We start from the raw sequence: 12,832 nt of genomic DNA on the forward strand, positions 1-12,832 counted from the left end.
CATGGAATCATAGTTCCTTTTTGTTGGGTACTGTACAAATGTGTAAAATAATGGCAAAGCAACTTCCATATCAAAAGCCTAAGGAATGTCTGAGTCCAGTATGATAAGGAAAATAAGAAATTACAAAATCCCAAGTGGATACAGGTAGAATATAATATAATAAGACAGTCTGCAGTATTAGAGTATTTCATTTTTTGGCTATATAGGCACCTTTCACACGGGGTACAATTTACATTAATCTTTTTTTTTTCCCCGCACATATTTGTGGCTTTTTTTTTTATGACGGATGTTCTACTTTTGCCACTAAATATTGTTGCCTTTGTAACTTGGGCCTTGCCTTTTGCTGTGTCTTCTCAGTCTTTTGTTTTTCTTCCACAATAAGATTTCAACAGTAGCATTATGTTTGCACATTAAATTGCCTTTTAATTTAGTTTTTCAGACTCTGCTTGTAACCCTACTAATCTCGCTTACATTCACCTGTCTTCACTTACAACTCAAAGCAGGCAAATGACAAGGAAATAGTAGAGAATCAGTTGTTGCTTTACAAAAAAAAAAAGGTATAGTTGAAGTTTGACACAAAAGTTCATGTTGTGTTGCAGATTTGGTCAGTTTGGGCCTTCAGATATCTTATTGAATACACTGCTTAATGATGGGAAAATGCAGAATTACAGCTTGTATAGTCAGAGTGATATAATCCAGGGAAACCTAAGAACTTTGAACATCCTGAGAAGTCTAAAAGTACTGGCCATGAAGTGACAGTTCTGAGCAGAGCTTTATGGATTTAAAAACAAAACAAAACAAATTACCTTTATTTATGGCATTAATTCTTAAGCCATAAATATTTTACCACAGAAATTTGATAGGAGTAAATTAATGAATTTGAATGTCTTCATATATGGAATAGTTTTATCTTCCTAATACTTCTTTAAACATTAGGCTGAGCAATCTTGATAGTGATGTTGAGTGAATTGTGATTTTTCATTTCACTAAATAATATTTTTGTTCTTTTTTTTGTTCTTTTTTTTTTTCAGGCAAAAGCTAAAGAGAAAAAAGAAAAAAAGGCAGGAGAACGTGATGATACAATACCTCCAGAATACAGGCTAACACCGGAGTTGGTATGTTTTTCTAAACTCCGTTGCTTTGTAAATAGTGCAGCTACCTCTGACACTTTCCTTGGTCACAGACAGGGAAAAAAAACACGGGGAAAACAAGCAGTAGTATATTCAACCAAGATGGCTTTACCATCCTCACAAAAGAAGGGTATGAAACTAGATATAAGAATCACCAAGATGGTAAAGCCAAGCCATATAAACTGTGCCTGGTGGAGCTGTGTGAATGGAGTAGTTTCACCCCTCAATCAGAGGTTTCACAACTGCCCAACTATAGACATTAAGATTTAAACCACAATTAGTAGAAGCATGAAAGATTTTCTCTTGTATTCAGAGCGTGCTTTTCTACTGGATTAAATTCTGCTGTTTTACTATGGAGTTAATTTCTGCTGCATGGTGATACTGATAAGAATTAACATTTTTTTTCAGTTTCTTGGCCCATTTGTACTCTTTTAGCATTATTTTTTTCTTTTGGTTTGTTTTTAAATCTGCTCACCTGGTGATGTAGCAATTCCATTTGTTTAGATGAATGCCTGTTACTATGTCACTGATTCCATCTGGTGTCTCTCATTTATATTATTATTTTGTTCCTGATTATTGAGTATGACACCTTATAACAATGGAAAAATGTCAGTAATACATACTTTCTTCACTTTTAGGATAAAGATGGAAAACCAATATTGCCAAAGCCTGAAGAAAAACCTAAGGTTAGAAAACTGACAATACTTTAGGAGTGTGAATAGATACCCTGTTTTCTCCCCCCTCTGTCATCACTTCTCTGTGCCATTATGTAAGTCTCTTAATCTGTGTGTTTACTTCATTGCACAAAACATGCTAATCTGAAGGGTGAAGTGGAAGCTATTTTTACTGAAATTCATGGACTGTTAATGAAGAGATCATAGTAAGAAATGGATTTAGAGATTTCTAAGGCATTAGAATTATCGAAATGACTGCTAACACAAAGAAAAGCTGTATCAAAGGGTTTGTTTAGGGTATCCTGTCGAAGTACACTGAAGCTGCTGAAGGACACAGAGTTGAGGCAGGCTTTTCTGTTTTCTTGACAAGTAATCATCAGATGTAAAGTAATACAATTGGAAAAAAAGAATAAAATTTGCAGTCATTTTCCTAATCACAGGGAACAACTTGGATTTCATAATTTCATAATTGGATCCATAATTTCATAATGGATCTCCGTTGTGGCCTAGAAAGTGCAAAATAGATTGAACAGATTAAAAGGAAAGCTTAAAGGTTACTTGAAAACACACAGGAAGAAAGCAAAAAAAAAAATAGGAAAAGGAAAGGAACTGAATAGAAATGAAATGAAATATTGTGAATTAAGGAGTGCTGCCAAAATATCAGGGCTAGAATTGGAAAAGTACAGTTAGCAAAAATGAGTGTGAAGGTCAGGACCAATCTGAGTAAGAATGTAACAGTGCATTTGTAACAGAAATGTGTTATTCAAGCTTGAAGTAGGGAGGAATGCAAAGGTGGTGACACAAAGACTGTCTCTATAAATTTGTGTCTGTCACATTATAGACATTCAGCAGTCTGAGTGGGTGATGTTTGAGAGCTGCACAGAGGGCCACCTGCCAAACATATCATAAGGAAAAAGAAAGAGCAGCTATGCATTGAGGGAACCAGATACCAATGTTAGGAGACAAGTCCTCTTGTTTCACAGGGAGCATAAGACAAAAGATGTCCAGAAAGAAAAGTTACAAAAGAGCATGGTAGGAATTAAAGAAGGTTGGTTGATAGTTTGACTGAGATTCAGAGCCAAAGCAGAACAGGAGGTAAGCTCAGAATCATGAGGTCTTATGGCAAAAGAATGAAGGAGTTAGCAGAAGAATAAGTATTCCTTTGCTCTTCTACCCCTGTCAGTCTGAGACACAAGTATCATTGAGTATTTGATGTGTAAGTGAATGCCAGGAGTATCTATCTTGCACTATTGTTCTCTGTAACTAATTTAACGTTCTCTACATTATATGTAACTCTACATTATATGTAATGAATGTAACGTTCTCTACATTATATTCTCTGTTATCTTTTTATTCTATATTGGCTTTTAATAACAAAGCAACTGACTCATTTTGGAAAAAAAAAAGATATATACATTTAGTTCCGTGCACTGTGAAATTCATGTTGTTGGATGTGACTGTGAAAGGTTATTTTAGTGCAGGCTACAAAAGTTTGTTTGCTTTCCAAAAAGTTGAAGTATAATTCTTGGAAAAATGCATTAAAAATAGACAGTGAGTCACCCGTAACACGTATGTCCTTTTTTGCAGCCTTTGAGTGAATCTGACCTTGTTGATGAATTTTCAAAAGACTTTGCCTCCCCTGCACAGCCTGCAGAACAATCCAAACCACCGAAGTCCAGCAGCACATCCAAAGTATGTCTCTCTAGTTCACATAAAATCCTGACTGTCAGTTTATTTACAACTGGATGATGCTACTGTTCATTCAAGAAAAAATGTTTCCTTTCCTGTTGCTTTCAGTGCATTATATCAACTCTGCTTGTAATTTAGCTCTTAATAGAATGATAACTATCTTTAAATTCAGATTTTTTTTCATTATTTTGTACTGTACTTAAAACAAACAAATAAAAAACAGGTATATTTGGGGTTTCTGAGCATATTCAGTAAAATGCAGTGCAACTGTTATCTTTCAGAAGTCATCAGCTCCTGAGTCTGCAAAGACTACAAAGGATGAAGTAGTCCCTCGTGCCACAGCCTGCACTGTGCAGTCTTCAGCTCCAGCATCTGTGTCATCAGTGAGTAGTTAGTCTCAGCGGGAGCTAAAGGAAAACTCAGTGCTTCATTTATGCAACGGTATAGCATATTGTCAAGGTGGTTATTTCAGGATGATATACATGTACTCTTCCTCAGTAGAGTTGAGTTATGCAGGATGGGTGCTTGCAAAAAATACAATAGAATCATAGAATAACAGAATGGTTTGAGTTGGAAGGGAGCTGACAGAGCACGCAGTTCCAACCCCCTGCCATGGGAAGGGAAACTTTCCACCAAACCAGGTTGCCCAAAACCCCATCCAGCCTGGCACTGCCAGTGATAGGGCATCCACAGCTTCTCTGGGCAGCCTGGGCCAGTGCCTCACCACCCTCAGAGTCAAGAATTTATTCCTTATACCTAATCTAAACCTACCCTCTTTCAGTTTGTCACTCCATGATAAGGAACCCCTCTTTCCTGCCTTTTCTATAGCCCCCTTTTAGGTACCAGAAGGCTATCTATAAGGTCTCCCTGGATTCTTCTTTTCTCCAGGCTGACCAACCCCAACTATCTCAGCCTGTCTTTGTAGGAGAGATGCCCCAGCCCTTGATCATCCTCATGGCCTCCTCTGGACTCATTCTAATACTTCTGTGTCCTCCTTGTGCTGGGGCCCAGAGCTCCAGGTGGGGTCTCACAAGAGCAGAGTAGAGGGGGACAATCCCCACCATCACCCTGCTGCCCATGCTGCTGTTGGTGCAGCCCAGGATACCGGTGGCTTTCTGGGCTGCAAGCACACTTTTCTGGCTCATGGTGAGCTTCTCATCACCCAACACTTTCAGGTCCTTCTCCTCAGGGCTGCTCTCAATCCATATTCTGCCCATCCTGTAGTTGTGCTTGGGATTGCCCCAGCCCAGATGCAGGACCTTGCAGTTGGTCTTGTTGAACCCCGTGAGGTTCACACAAGCCCACCTCCCAGGCTTGTCAAGGTTCTCCTGGATGGTATCCCTTCCCTCCAGCATGTTGACAGTGCCACACACACACACAAAGTCTGTAAACTTTATGAGGGTCTCCAACAAAGTTGTTAAGTAGTGCTAGTCCCAATACTGAGCCCTCAGGAACACCACTTGTCACCGGTCTCCAGCTGTACATTGAACCATTGACGACAACTTGAGTGCCACCATCCAGCCAATTCTTTACCCACTGAGTGGTCCATCTACCAAACCCATGTCTCTCCAGCTGAGAGACGAGGACATTGTGCAGGACAGTGTCAAATGCTTTGCACAAGTCCAGGTAGATGATGTCACTTGCTTTTCCCCTATCCACCAATTATGTAACCCCATCGTAGAAAGCCACCAGGTTTGTCAGGCATGATCTGCCTTTAGTGAAGCCATGTTGACTATCATCCCTCACCTCCTTGTTGTCCATGTGCCTTATCAGAGTTTCCAGGAGGATTTGCTCCGTGATCTTGCTTGGCTCAGAGATGAGTCTGACTGCCCTGTAGCTCCCCAGCTCTTCCTCTTTCCTTTTTTTAAAAAATTGGGGTTATGTTTCCCCTAATGTCCTGATCTTTTCCTACAGTGGACAGTTCTTTGTTCCCTCAGTCCCTGCCTTCTGTTACTTGGCTGTGTGACTGGAGCTCTTGCCAGTGAAGACTGAGGGGAAAAAAGTCTTTGAGTACCTCAGCTTTCTCCATAGCATGGGTAACCAGGTCCTCTGTTCCCTTCAGCAGAGGGCTCACTTTTTCCCCTTTTTTCCTTTCATCACTACTGTACCTATAGAAGCCTTTCTTGCCCTTGATGTCACTTCCCAAATTTAATTCTGTCAGTGCTTTTGCTCTCCTAACCTGATTCCCAGCTATTTGGACAGTGTCTATGTCCCTCCCAGGCTACCTGTCCTTTCTTCCACCCTCTGTAGGTCTCCTTTTTCTGCTTGGAGGAGGTGAATATCCTTGAATATCTAACGGCTTTCTTGGGCGGGCCCCTCTGTCCTCCAAGATTTGTCCCATGGTACTCTACTGAGCAGATCCCTGACAAGGGGATTAAAAGCAGGACAAAAAAAAAAAAAAAGACCCTTTGGAACATTTCAGCTGTCTGTGGATCTCTGCAAAGGAGAACTCTATTTACAGAGCAGACACTGATTTGTGTTCCTTTACACAGAATCATAGAATCATTAAGGTTGGAAAAGACCTCCAAGATAATCTGGTCCAACCATCCTCCTATCTACCAATATCACCCACTGAACCATGTTCCTAAGCACCAGGTCCAGCCTTTCCTTAAACACCTCCCAGGGATGGTGACTCTGCCACTTCCCTGGGCAACCCATCATCCCATTCCAATGCCTGACTACTCTTCCTGAGAAGTGATGACTTTACACTGATGCATAGTGTAACTTTTTACCTAAGTTTCAATATGTTTAATACTTGAATAAATTAAGGCAATTAATTGAAATCGGAATCTGGAATGAAAACCAGAATTAGCCGCTACTGAGCAGCTACTAAGCCACACCACAGCAGTCTCAAAAGACATAGTAAGTATACAGCACATATGTATCTGAGATATAAAAATGGTAGAAAAAGTGGAAACATTAAACAGAACACAGGAAAAATAACTCAGAGGACGTTCCCTGCTTAATGGAGTTGTTTCTAATGTTCTTCCTCAGGGAAAAAATGATGTGACATTTATGAATTACAAGACTTTTCAGCCAGACATTTACAGAACACAATTCTAACCTAAAACATGCAATTTTTAATTATTAAAAGGAATGCCAGAAAAACTGCTTAAAGCATGTTTAAGACAAATGCAGACAAAGCAGATACTGAGAAAGCTGGGCATAAAGCACAATTTAACAAGCCTACCAGCATTCTGTCCTTCAAAGCTTTACATATCAAGTCGAAGCACTGATAATAATTCTTATTGTCCCAAACTTGCCATTAGAAAACAGAAAACTGACATCAGAATAACTTTTCTAAACTTTTTTTTTTTTTGCCTGTCCTCTGCCAACTTCTTTAGAATCCGCATCCTTATCTAACTGATTTGGTAACTGATGGTATGGTAACCAAATTTTAGCTCTCAGAAGAATATGGGGAAGTGTGATGACTTGAATATAGTACAGCATTTCTGAGGGCAGGCAAGTGTGGAAGCTAGCCAGAGGACTTACAGACCAGCAAAGCAGGATGGAAATTAAGATTTTTCTTGCAGTTTCAAAGCCAGAAGACAAAACAATTTCTTCATTGATTTGGACTGCAAAGTAGGCATGGGAATCAGAGAAACTCTTAATGCCTTCTCTAACAGTATTAGTATGTTTCAACAACTTGTCATAGACTCTGAAAACCCTGAAACAAAATAATGATGGTATTTAAAGATCAGGATTTATATTTATCAACAGGGATGTTTGGAGAAGCCAATTAACAAAGTACATCTTAAAACCCAGCACACTGCTATTAGTCTTTATTTTAATAAAGTTAATCATGGGTACAAATAAAATGATCTAATACAATCTCTAATACAATAAATTGAATAAAGGCATAAAAATCCAATAGTTCAAAGACAATTCATGTTCTTGTACTAAATCCAGCGACTGAGTAATAAACACCTTGAACTCAGCAGGTCCCATGTATGTGGACACAACTGGGAAGGGAAACGTTATAGATTTTTATTTTACTTATCAGATTTTATCTCTAGTAATGCGTGGCTGTCAGTTGTAATGTATAAACAAGTTTCTTCATTTGCTGGTGAATTCCAGGCTAAGAATTATATTTACTATATTGATACTCTTGTAGGTTGGTAACGTGACAGATGAAGCACTGGAAGCCTTGTCCAGTAGCCTAGAAAAGAAGAAACCTGATCCAGAAGAAAAGAAACCTGCTGTGGACAAAGTTAAGGTAGGAAATAATCATGTCTCAAAAATACCCGGTTGATGTACTTATCTTCAGTGTTACTGTATTTCCACAGGCTAAAGAAGTTGGAGATAACATTGTCACTTTTTAAAACAAAATTTACTTGTGAAACCAGTTGCATTCTATTTAGCAAATACTAGTAGGATTTGAATAGTGAGTACATTTTCTTAATCTTTGTGTCTATAACAGTACTCTACTGCATTATCTTCCCTCAGCTTCTGGAAACCAAATTTGCTTAGCGTCCTACTGCTGAAACAATACAGAGTTAACATGCGCATTGGAGGTAGTGTGTAGTTTAGTCCATTTTCAACAGGAAACATGTTTATGATAAGTTCTTTAAATTAAGGAGAGCATATACAACTTGTTTTTTTTGTCACTGGTCTTGTTATTTTACCACGGAGCCTAAAGTACATCACTGGAATATGCATACTCCGTCTAAGGGAATGCTGTTTATAGCCACTATCTATTATTTTATTTTTTCATCTTTTACTCAAGTTATTGAGCGTAGCCACAGAGAAAGAATTTTATAATATGCTGGAACTGTGTCAATAAGAAGTTGTCAAAGTTAGCTTCACTACCTTTTTTTTCCTGCTCATATTCCAATGTAACTTGTATGGGGAGGAGTCCTTTATCAATCTGGCTACTGCATTCTTTGTGTAGGCTTCCTTTGAATGCCAATTCAGGTAGCTGTCGAATGCATTTGAAATAAAATCAAGAATTATGACTCAGAAGTACACTGCTATTTTGCCATTGGCCCGTGCTTGTCTTAACTCTGGTCTTTGTTGTAATAGCTGGATATAATTCCTCCCACCAGATGCAGGAAGAAACAGGAAGACAAATGAAGCCTTTTTCAAGAAGGCTCTCTGAATTTCCATGATTTTTTTTCATTTGGCGGTGGAATTGAATTAGATTAATTGGAATCAGTAGAATGAAGACACTGAAAGCTTGCTTATGCATTTCTGTTGAGATGTGGTTATTTAGTTTTTATTCATACTATTTTATTTTGCCTTAAAAGGAGAAAAACAAGCAGGAAGAACACAAAAAACTGGGGGAAGATGAAGAAACAATTCCTCCAGAGTACAGATTAACAGATGCAAAAGTAATTCACTTACTATGCTATTTTAGTCTTTAGACACCTTTCTTTCTTCAGTGTACATGGTTGAAACTGGAACTCTTTCATTTTGAAATGTTTATGTTTACTTCAGGCATTTTTATAGTGTATAAAAATGGTGTTTTGTAGTTCCTGAATATCTGATATCTTTCATTAAATGCCTACATAGGCACAGAAATGGTTCAAATGCAAGTACCTACATATGAGTAATTTTGTCTGAGATTAGTTCCCTGAGTCTTTCATTATTTTTTTGTGCCGTAGAATTTAATAAATTGTGATTAGTTACAGCTGCTGTTCAAAAAAAAAAAAAAGGCAAACCAACAAGCTTCAAGTTGGTATTTTTACAGACATCACCATATAACGCACTTGACATAAATGGGTTGCTTAGTTATAGCCAGGACTTGCACAACACCTGCCACAAATGCCAGTGTGAGAAGACATGGCCTTCCTGGACTCTGCGTCCAGCAATATTGCTATAAATCTGGAAGGTGGGGTTTTTACTTAATTCTGTTACTTCCATGGCAATTGAAGCACAAAACAGGGAGGCGGGAGGCTCAGTATCCAACACACATCACTTTTAAGCAGTCATTATGTTTTTTAAGTTACAGGAGTTTTGTGTTTTTTTTGTTTTTTTTTTTAAATGACACTTTGGATAACAGTAGAAAATGCTAGAGGTTACTGGTTAGATCATTTCTTATTCCTTGTATATAGCGCTATCTGTCATTAAGTCGGTTCTCTCAGAGTTCTTACATTGCATTGTCATTTAAGGACTACTTGGATTAATGCAAGAGCATTTTTCTTTTGTAGGGTAAAGATGGAAAACCACTGCCACCAAAACCTGAAAAAGAGTTCCAGGTAAAAAAAAAAAAAAAAAAAAGTGAATATATATGTATTTGGAATGCTGCACTAATTAATTAATTTTAAAATGGGGATGTACTGTTACCTGATGACATTTTTTTTCTCTTTTCAATGATAGCCGATGAGTGAAAATGATTTGTTAGAGGGTTTGACGCAAGGTTTTTCCTGTTCTCCAGCACAATCTGCACCACTACCTACACCAAGTGTAAAAAAGGCGAGTATATTTGTTTTCTGAAAATGTTCTATTTTCATGTAATTTCAGTAACCCTGAGGTTTTTGAGTTCCCTTAAATTTTACATAAACATTCTTGAATAAATATTTTAATTTTGTTGCAATAAAATAATAGAACAGAGAGCAGGACTGTAATAATAACAATTTAAAAAACAAAACAACAAAAACACACCTAGGTAAATTAGCTACTATGTAGTGCTATGTACTATGTAGTGCTTGAACTTTTAAAAATGTTACTTAGAGATGTAGATGGTCTTGGTGAAATCTTAGTTCCTCTGAAGTTCTACAAAACTTGCCTTTGACTTAGCTGTGCCAGGGTTTGACTCAGTAGTTGAGATGCAAGACTGAACACGAACAAATTGAGATGCAAAACACCTGCACTGTGCTTCTCAGGAAGGGGTTTCAATCTGAAATAAGTCGAGCTTCAAAGTAAAATAAAGTCCTTGAAATAAACTGTGGAGGCACTGCATTTCAAATGCATGGATTTTGATAAATATTTTTCTCTTAATTTCTCTCTATTAGTAACAATGCTGTGTCTTGTTTCAGAAAACCAAGGAGGGTAAAAAGCCTGGTGATTCCTCGGATGTTATCTCTGCTGCTACAGTTCCCTCAGTGCACTCAGCAGCTTCTCTACCTTCAACATCAGTAAGCAGCATTTTCTCTAGATACTTATTTCAAAGAAAGGAAAGTCTGGAGAGAGAGTGTGATGAGGACAGTTGCACAAATATAGACTGTTGCAAAGTTAAATGATTTATTGTAAATACTGGTTATTGAGGGGAAGGAAGATGTTTCCTCTGGAGAAAAAGTTTGAGGTTTTATTGATTCTTCATCTTCAACGGAATGTGAAGACTGTTCTGTCAATTTCGTCTTAATATCGCTTAATGTTGTATTTCAGGCTGCTTTTGAAAACTCCTTGCCTGTACTTGGAAAAGGAGGTGCCCAATCCTGTGCTGATTCCTCCAGAATTACTTGAGGACATTAGCGGATTTGTGCATTTCATTTCTATGGGTAGATGCAGATAGTTAGCTATGTGCAAGTGGTTCCATCTTTAGTCTTGGGCTTTTAAGTGAGCCACATCGTTCTTTTTCTAGTTAGATAATAACAACATTGCAAATATTCATAGTGTAGTCATCATCATAGTGGCAAAGTCATCTTTTAGGCCTGAAAATAAAGGAATTCAAGGTCACTGAAACCACAAGCAGTTCTATGTTCTCCTCTGAATACCATTTTTACTTAGTTCCAGTGAGCAGTAATGTTGCACGTCTCTACCTTTTTCCATCTTGATTCGTGCAATGAGAGCTCCCTCTGGTGTTCTGAAAATGAAATTTAAAGCTCCTCCCACCTGCGACATTAAAGATTTTTTTTTTTTCCTGGGCAGTGTTTGAACAAAAGTCCTGTGAATTAGCAAAAGACCATATATATTGTGACGATAAAATGTTAATAAGTTTTAATTCAGATTTACACTTGCAGATTTACAACTAATCTGCAGTGATAATGATGTTTGCAAAATGAATAACAGCTACAAAACCAAAACAAACAAACACAAAAAACCCACAAAACAGTATTTTAACTGTTCTCATTAGGTCAGTTTTGTAACAAAACAAAGCCATTCAAATCAGTTCTGCAACCCCTACTTCAAATTGTGTTCTCGTGGGTCTAAATATTCAGATATCTTTTGTTATTACTACATTGCAGTTAGAAAGGAAGAGCTGACCATTGTTCACTGAAGTTGTTGGTTCATTAGTTAGCATTTATATTAGTTTGAAAAAATCTTTTTACAGCAGATTTGCTTTCACAAACATATTTATACTTTTTTAGGCAGGAAAAGAGATGGATGAAGCCTTGGATCTCCTGTCTGATTCCTTGGGACAGAGAGAACCTGACCCTGATGAGAACAAACCAGTTGTGGATAAAGTAAAGGTAACAAAAAGCATTCTGAAATTTTGCTGGCTGAAAACAGTTGAGAAATTTACCTTATTTCTTAAAGATTTTTTAAGAATATAGAATATTGAAATGCTTCTTATATACTCATATGGGTATATGGCTTATGATTTTCAGATGCAGGAGGAAGGTTACTAGGGAAAAAAAACACACTGATGTTGTCATTTAGGCAAATTAACCATTGTTTCGTGTTTTTTGTGATTTTTGTGAAAAAATGTTGAATTGTACACTTCAGTGTACAGTTCAGTATAATTAACTCCAAACTTTGGAGTTAATTGCTGAAATATTACAGGAAATTTGCAGTAATTTGACTTCAGTGCCTTTTACTGTCGTTATTTATTTTTCAAGTTTCTCCTCTGACATTTGTTTCTAAAATTAATTTTGTGGCTTTCTTTTTGTCAAACTTGATTGTCTTTTATAACCCAACAGGCATCAAGTTCATCAATGGACATGTTCGTTTAATCAGTTTTGTTTTTCTGCTTGTTTGTTTCTGATTGATTTGACTTCATTTGGTCTCCCTTCTGTCTTTTTTCATTTAATTGTGTAAAAGCCTTTCTGCTAATAAGGAAATCCCATGCATCTCTGCATAATAATGATAGTCACAGTAAACTGAAATACTTAAAGGATTGTTACTAGGGTAAAATCACCATATGCTGCCAATGAATAAATTTAGCAGGAAATTAGGTTTCTAATCTAAGTTGAGGCCCCAGTGTGGTGGTGATTGGCTGCCTAATGTAGGTTACAGTCTGGTTAGTGTTGTCCCTTGTCATAGGAAGGTGGTGAGCGCCTGATATTTGAGACTTCTGCAACTCCTGTGCTTCAGTGGTAACAGAGGTGTAAAAGCTCAGCTTTCATGTGGTGGTGTTTTTTTTTTAAGGCATAGAAAATGTTCATACCAGATTGTACTTCTTCTTCAAAAAAAAGAGGAGTTCCTTAATATTTTCATTTACAAATACAAAAAAAATAT

General features: G+C 37.4%; 1 protein-coding gene across 17 annotated transcripts in view; it reads left to right on the top strand.

The window, feature by feature from the left end:
- The window catches only part of CAST (calpastatin), a 60,658-nt gene that overhangs the window by 38,770 nt on the left and 9,056 nt on the right, over window positions 1–12,832 (top strand). For 15 of the 17 annotated variants that reach the window (XM_038170029.2, XM_038170027.2, XM_038170032.2 and 12 more), the window contains 10 exons: window positions 1,032–1,115; window positions 1,769–1,816; window positions 3,392–3,496; window positions 3,775–3,876; window positions 7,608–7,709; window positions 8,740–8,823; window positions 9,643–9,690; window positions 9,812–9,907; window positions 10,471–10,569; window positions 11,743–11,844. In XM_038170029.2, the coding sequence (XP_038025957.2) occupies window positions 1,032–1,115; window positions 1,769–1,816; window positions 3,392–3,496; window positions 3,775–3,876; window positions 7,608–7,709; window positions 8,740–8,823; window positions 9,643–9,690; window positions 9,812–9,907; window positions 10,471–10,569; window positions 11,743–11,844 (870 nt within the window). The remainder of the gene's footprint in view (window positions 1–1,031; window positions 1,116–1,768; window positions 1,817–3,391; window positions 3,497–3,774; window positions 3,877–7,607; window positions 7,710–8,739; window positions 8,824–9,642; window positions 9,691–9,811; window positions 9,908–10,470; window positions 10,570–11,742; window positions 11,845–12,832) is intronic. The other 2 variants (XM_038170033.2, XM_072031684.1) reach the window with 1 other exon arrangement.

This window comes from Anas platyrhynchos, chromosome Z (assembly GCF_047663525.1).
Source record: "Anas platyrhynchos isolate ZD024472 breed Pekin duck chromosome Z, IASCAAS_PekinDuck_T2T, whole genome shotgun sequence".
NCBI classification, from domain to species: domain Eukaryota; kingdom Metazoa; phylum Chordata; class Aves; order Anseriformes; family Anatidae; genus Anas; species Anas platyrhynchos.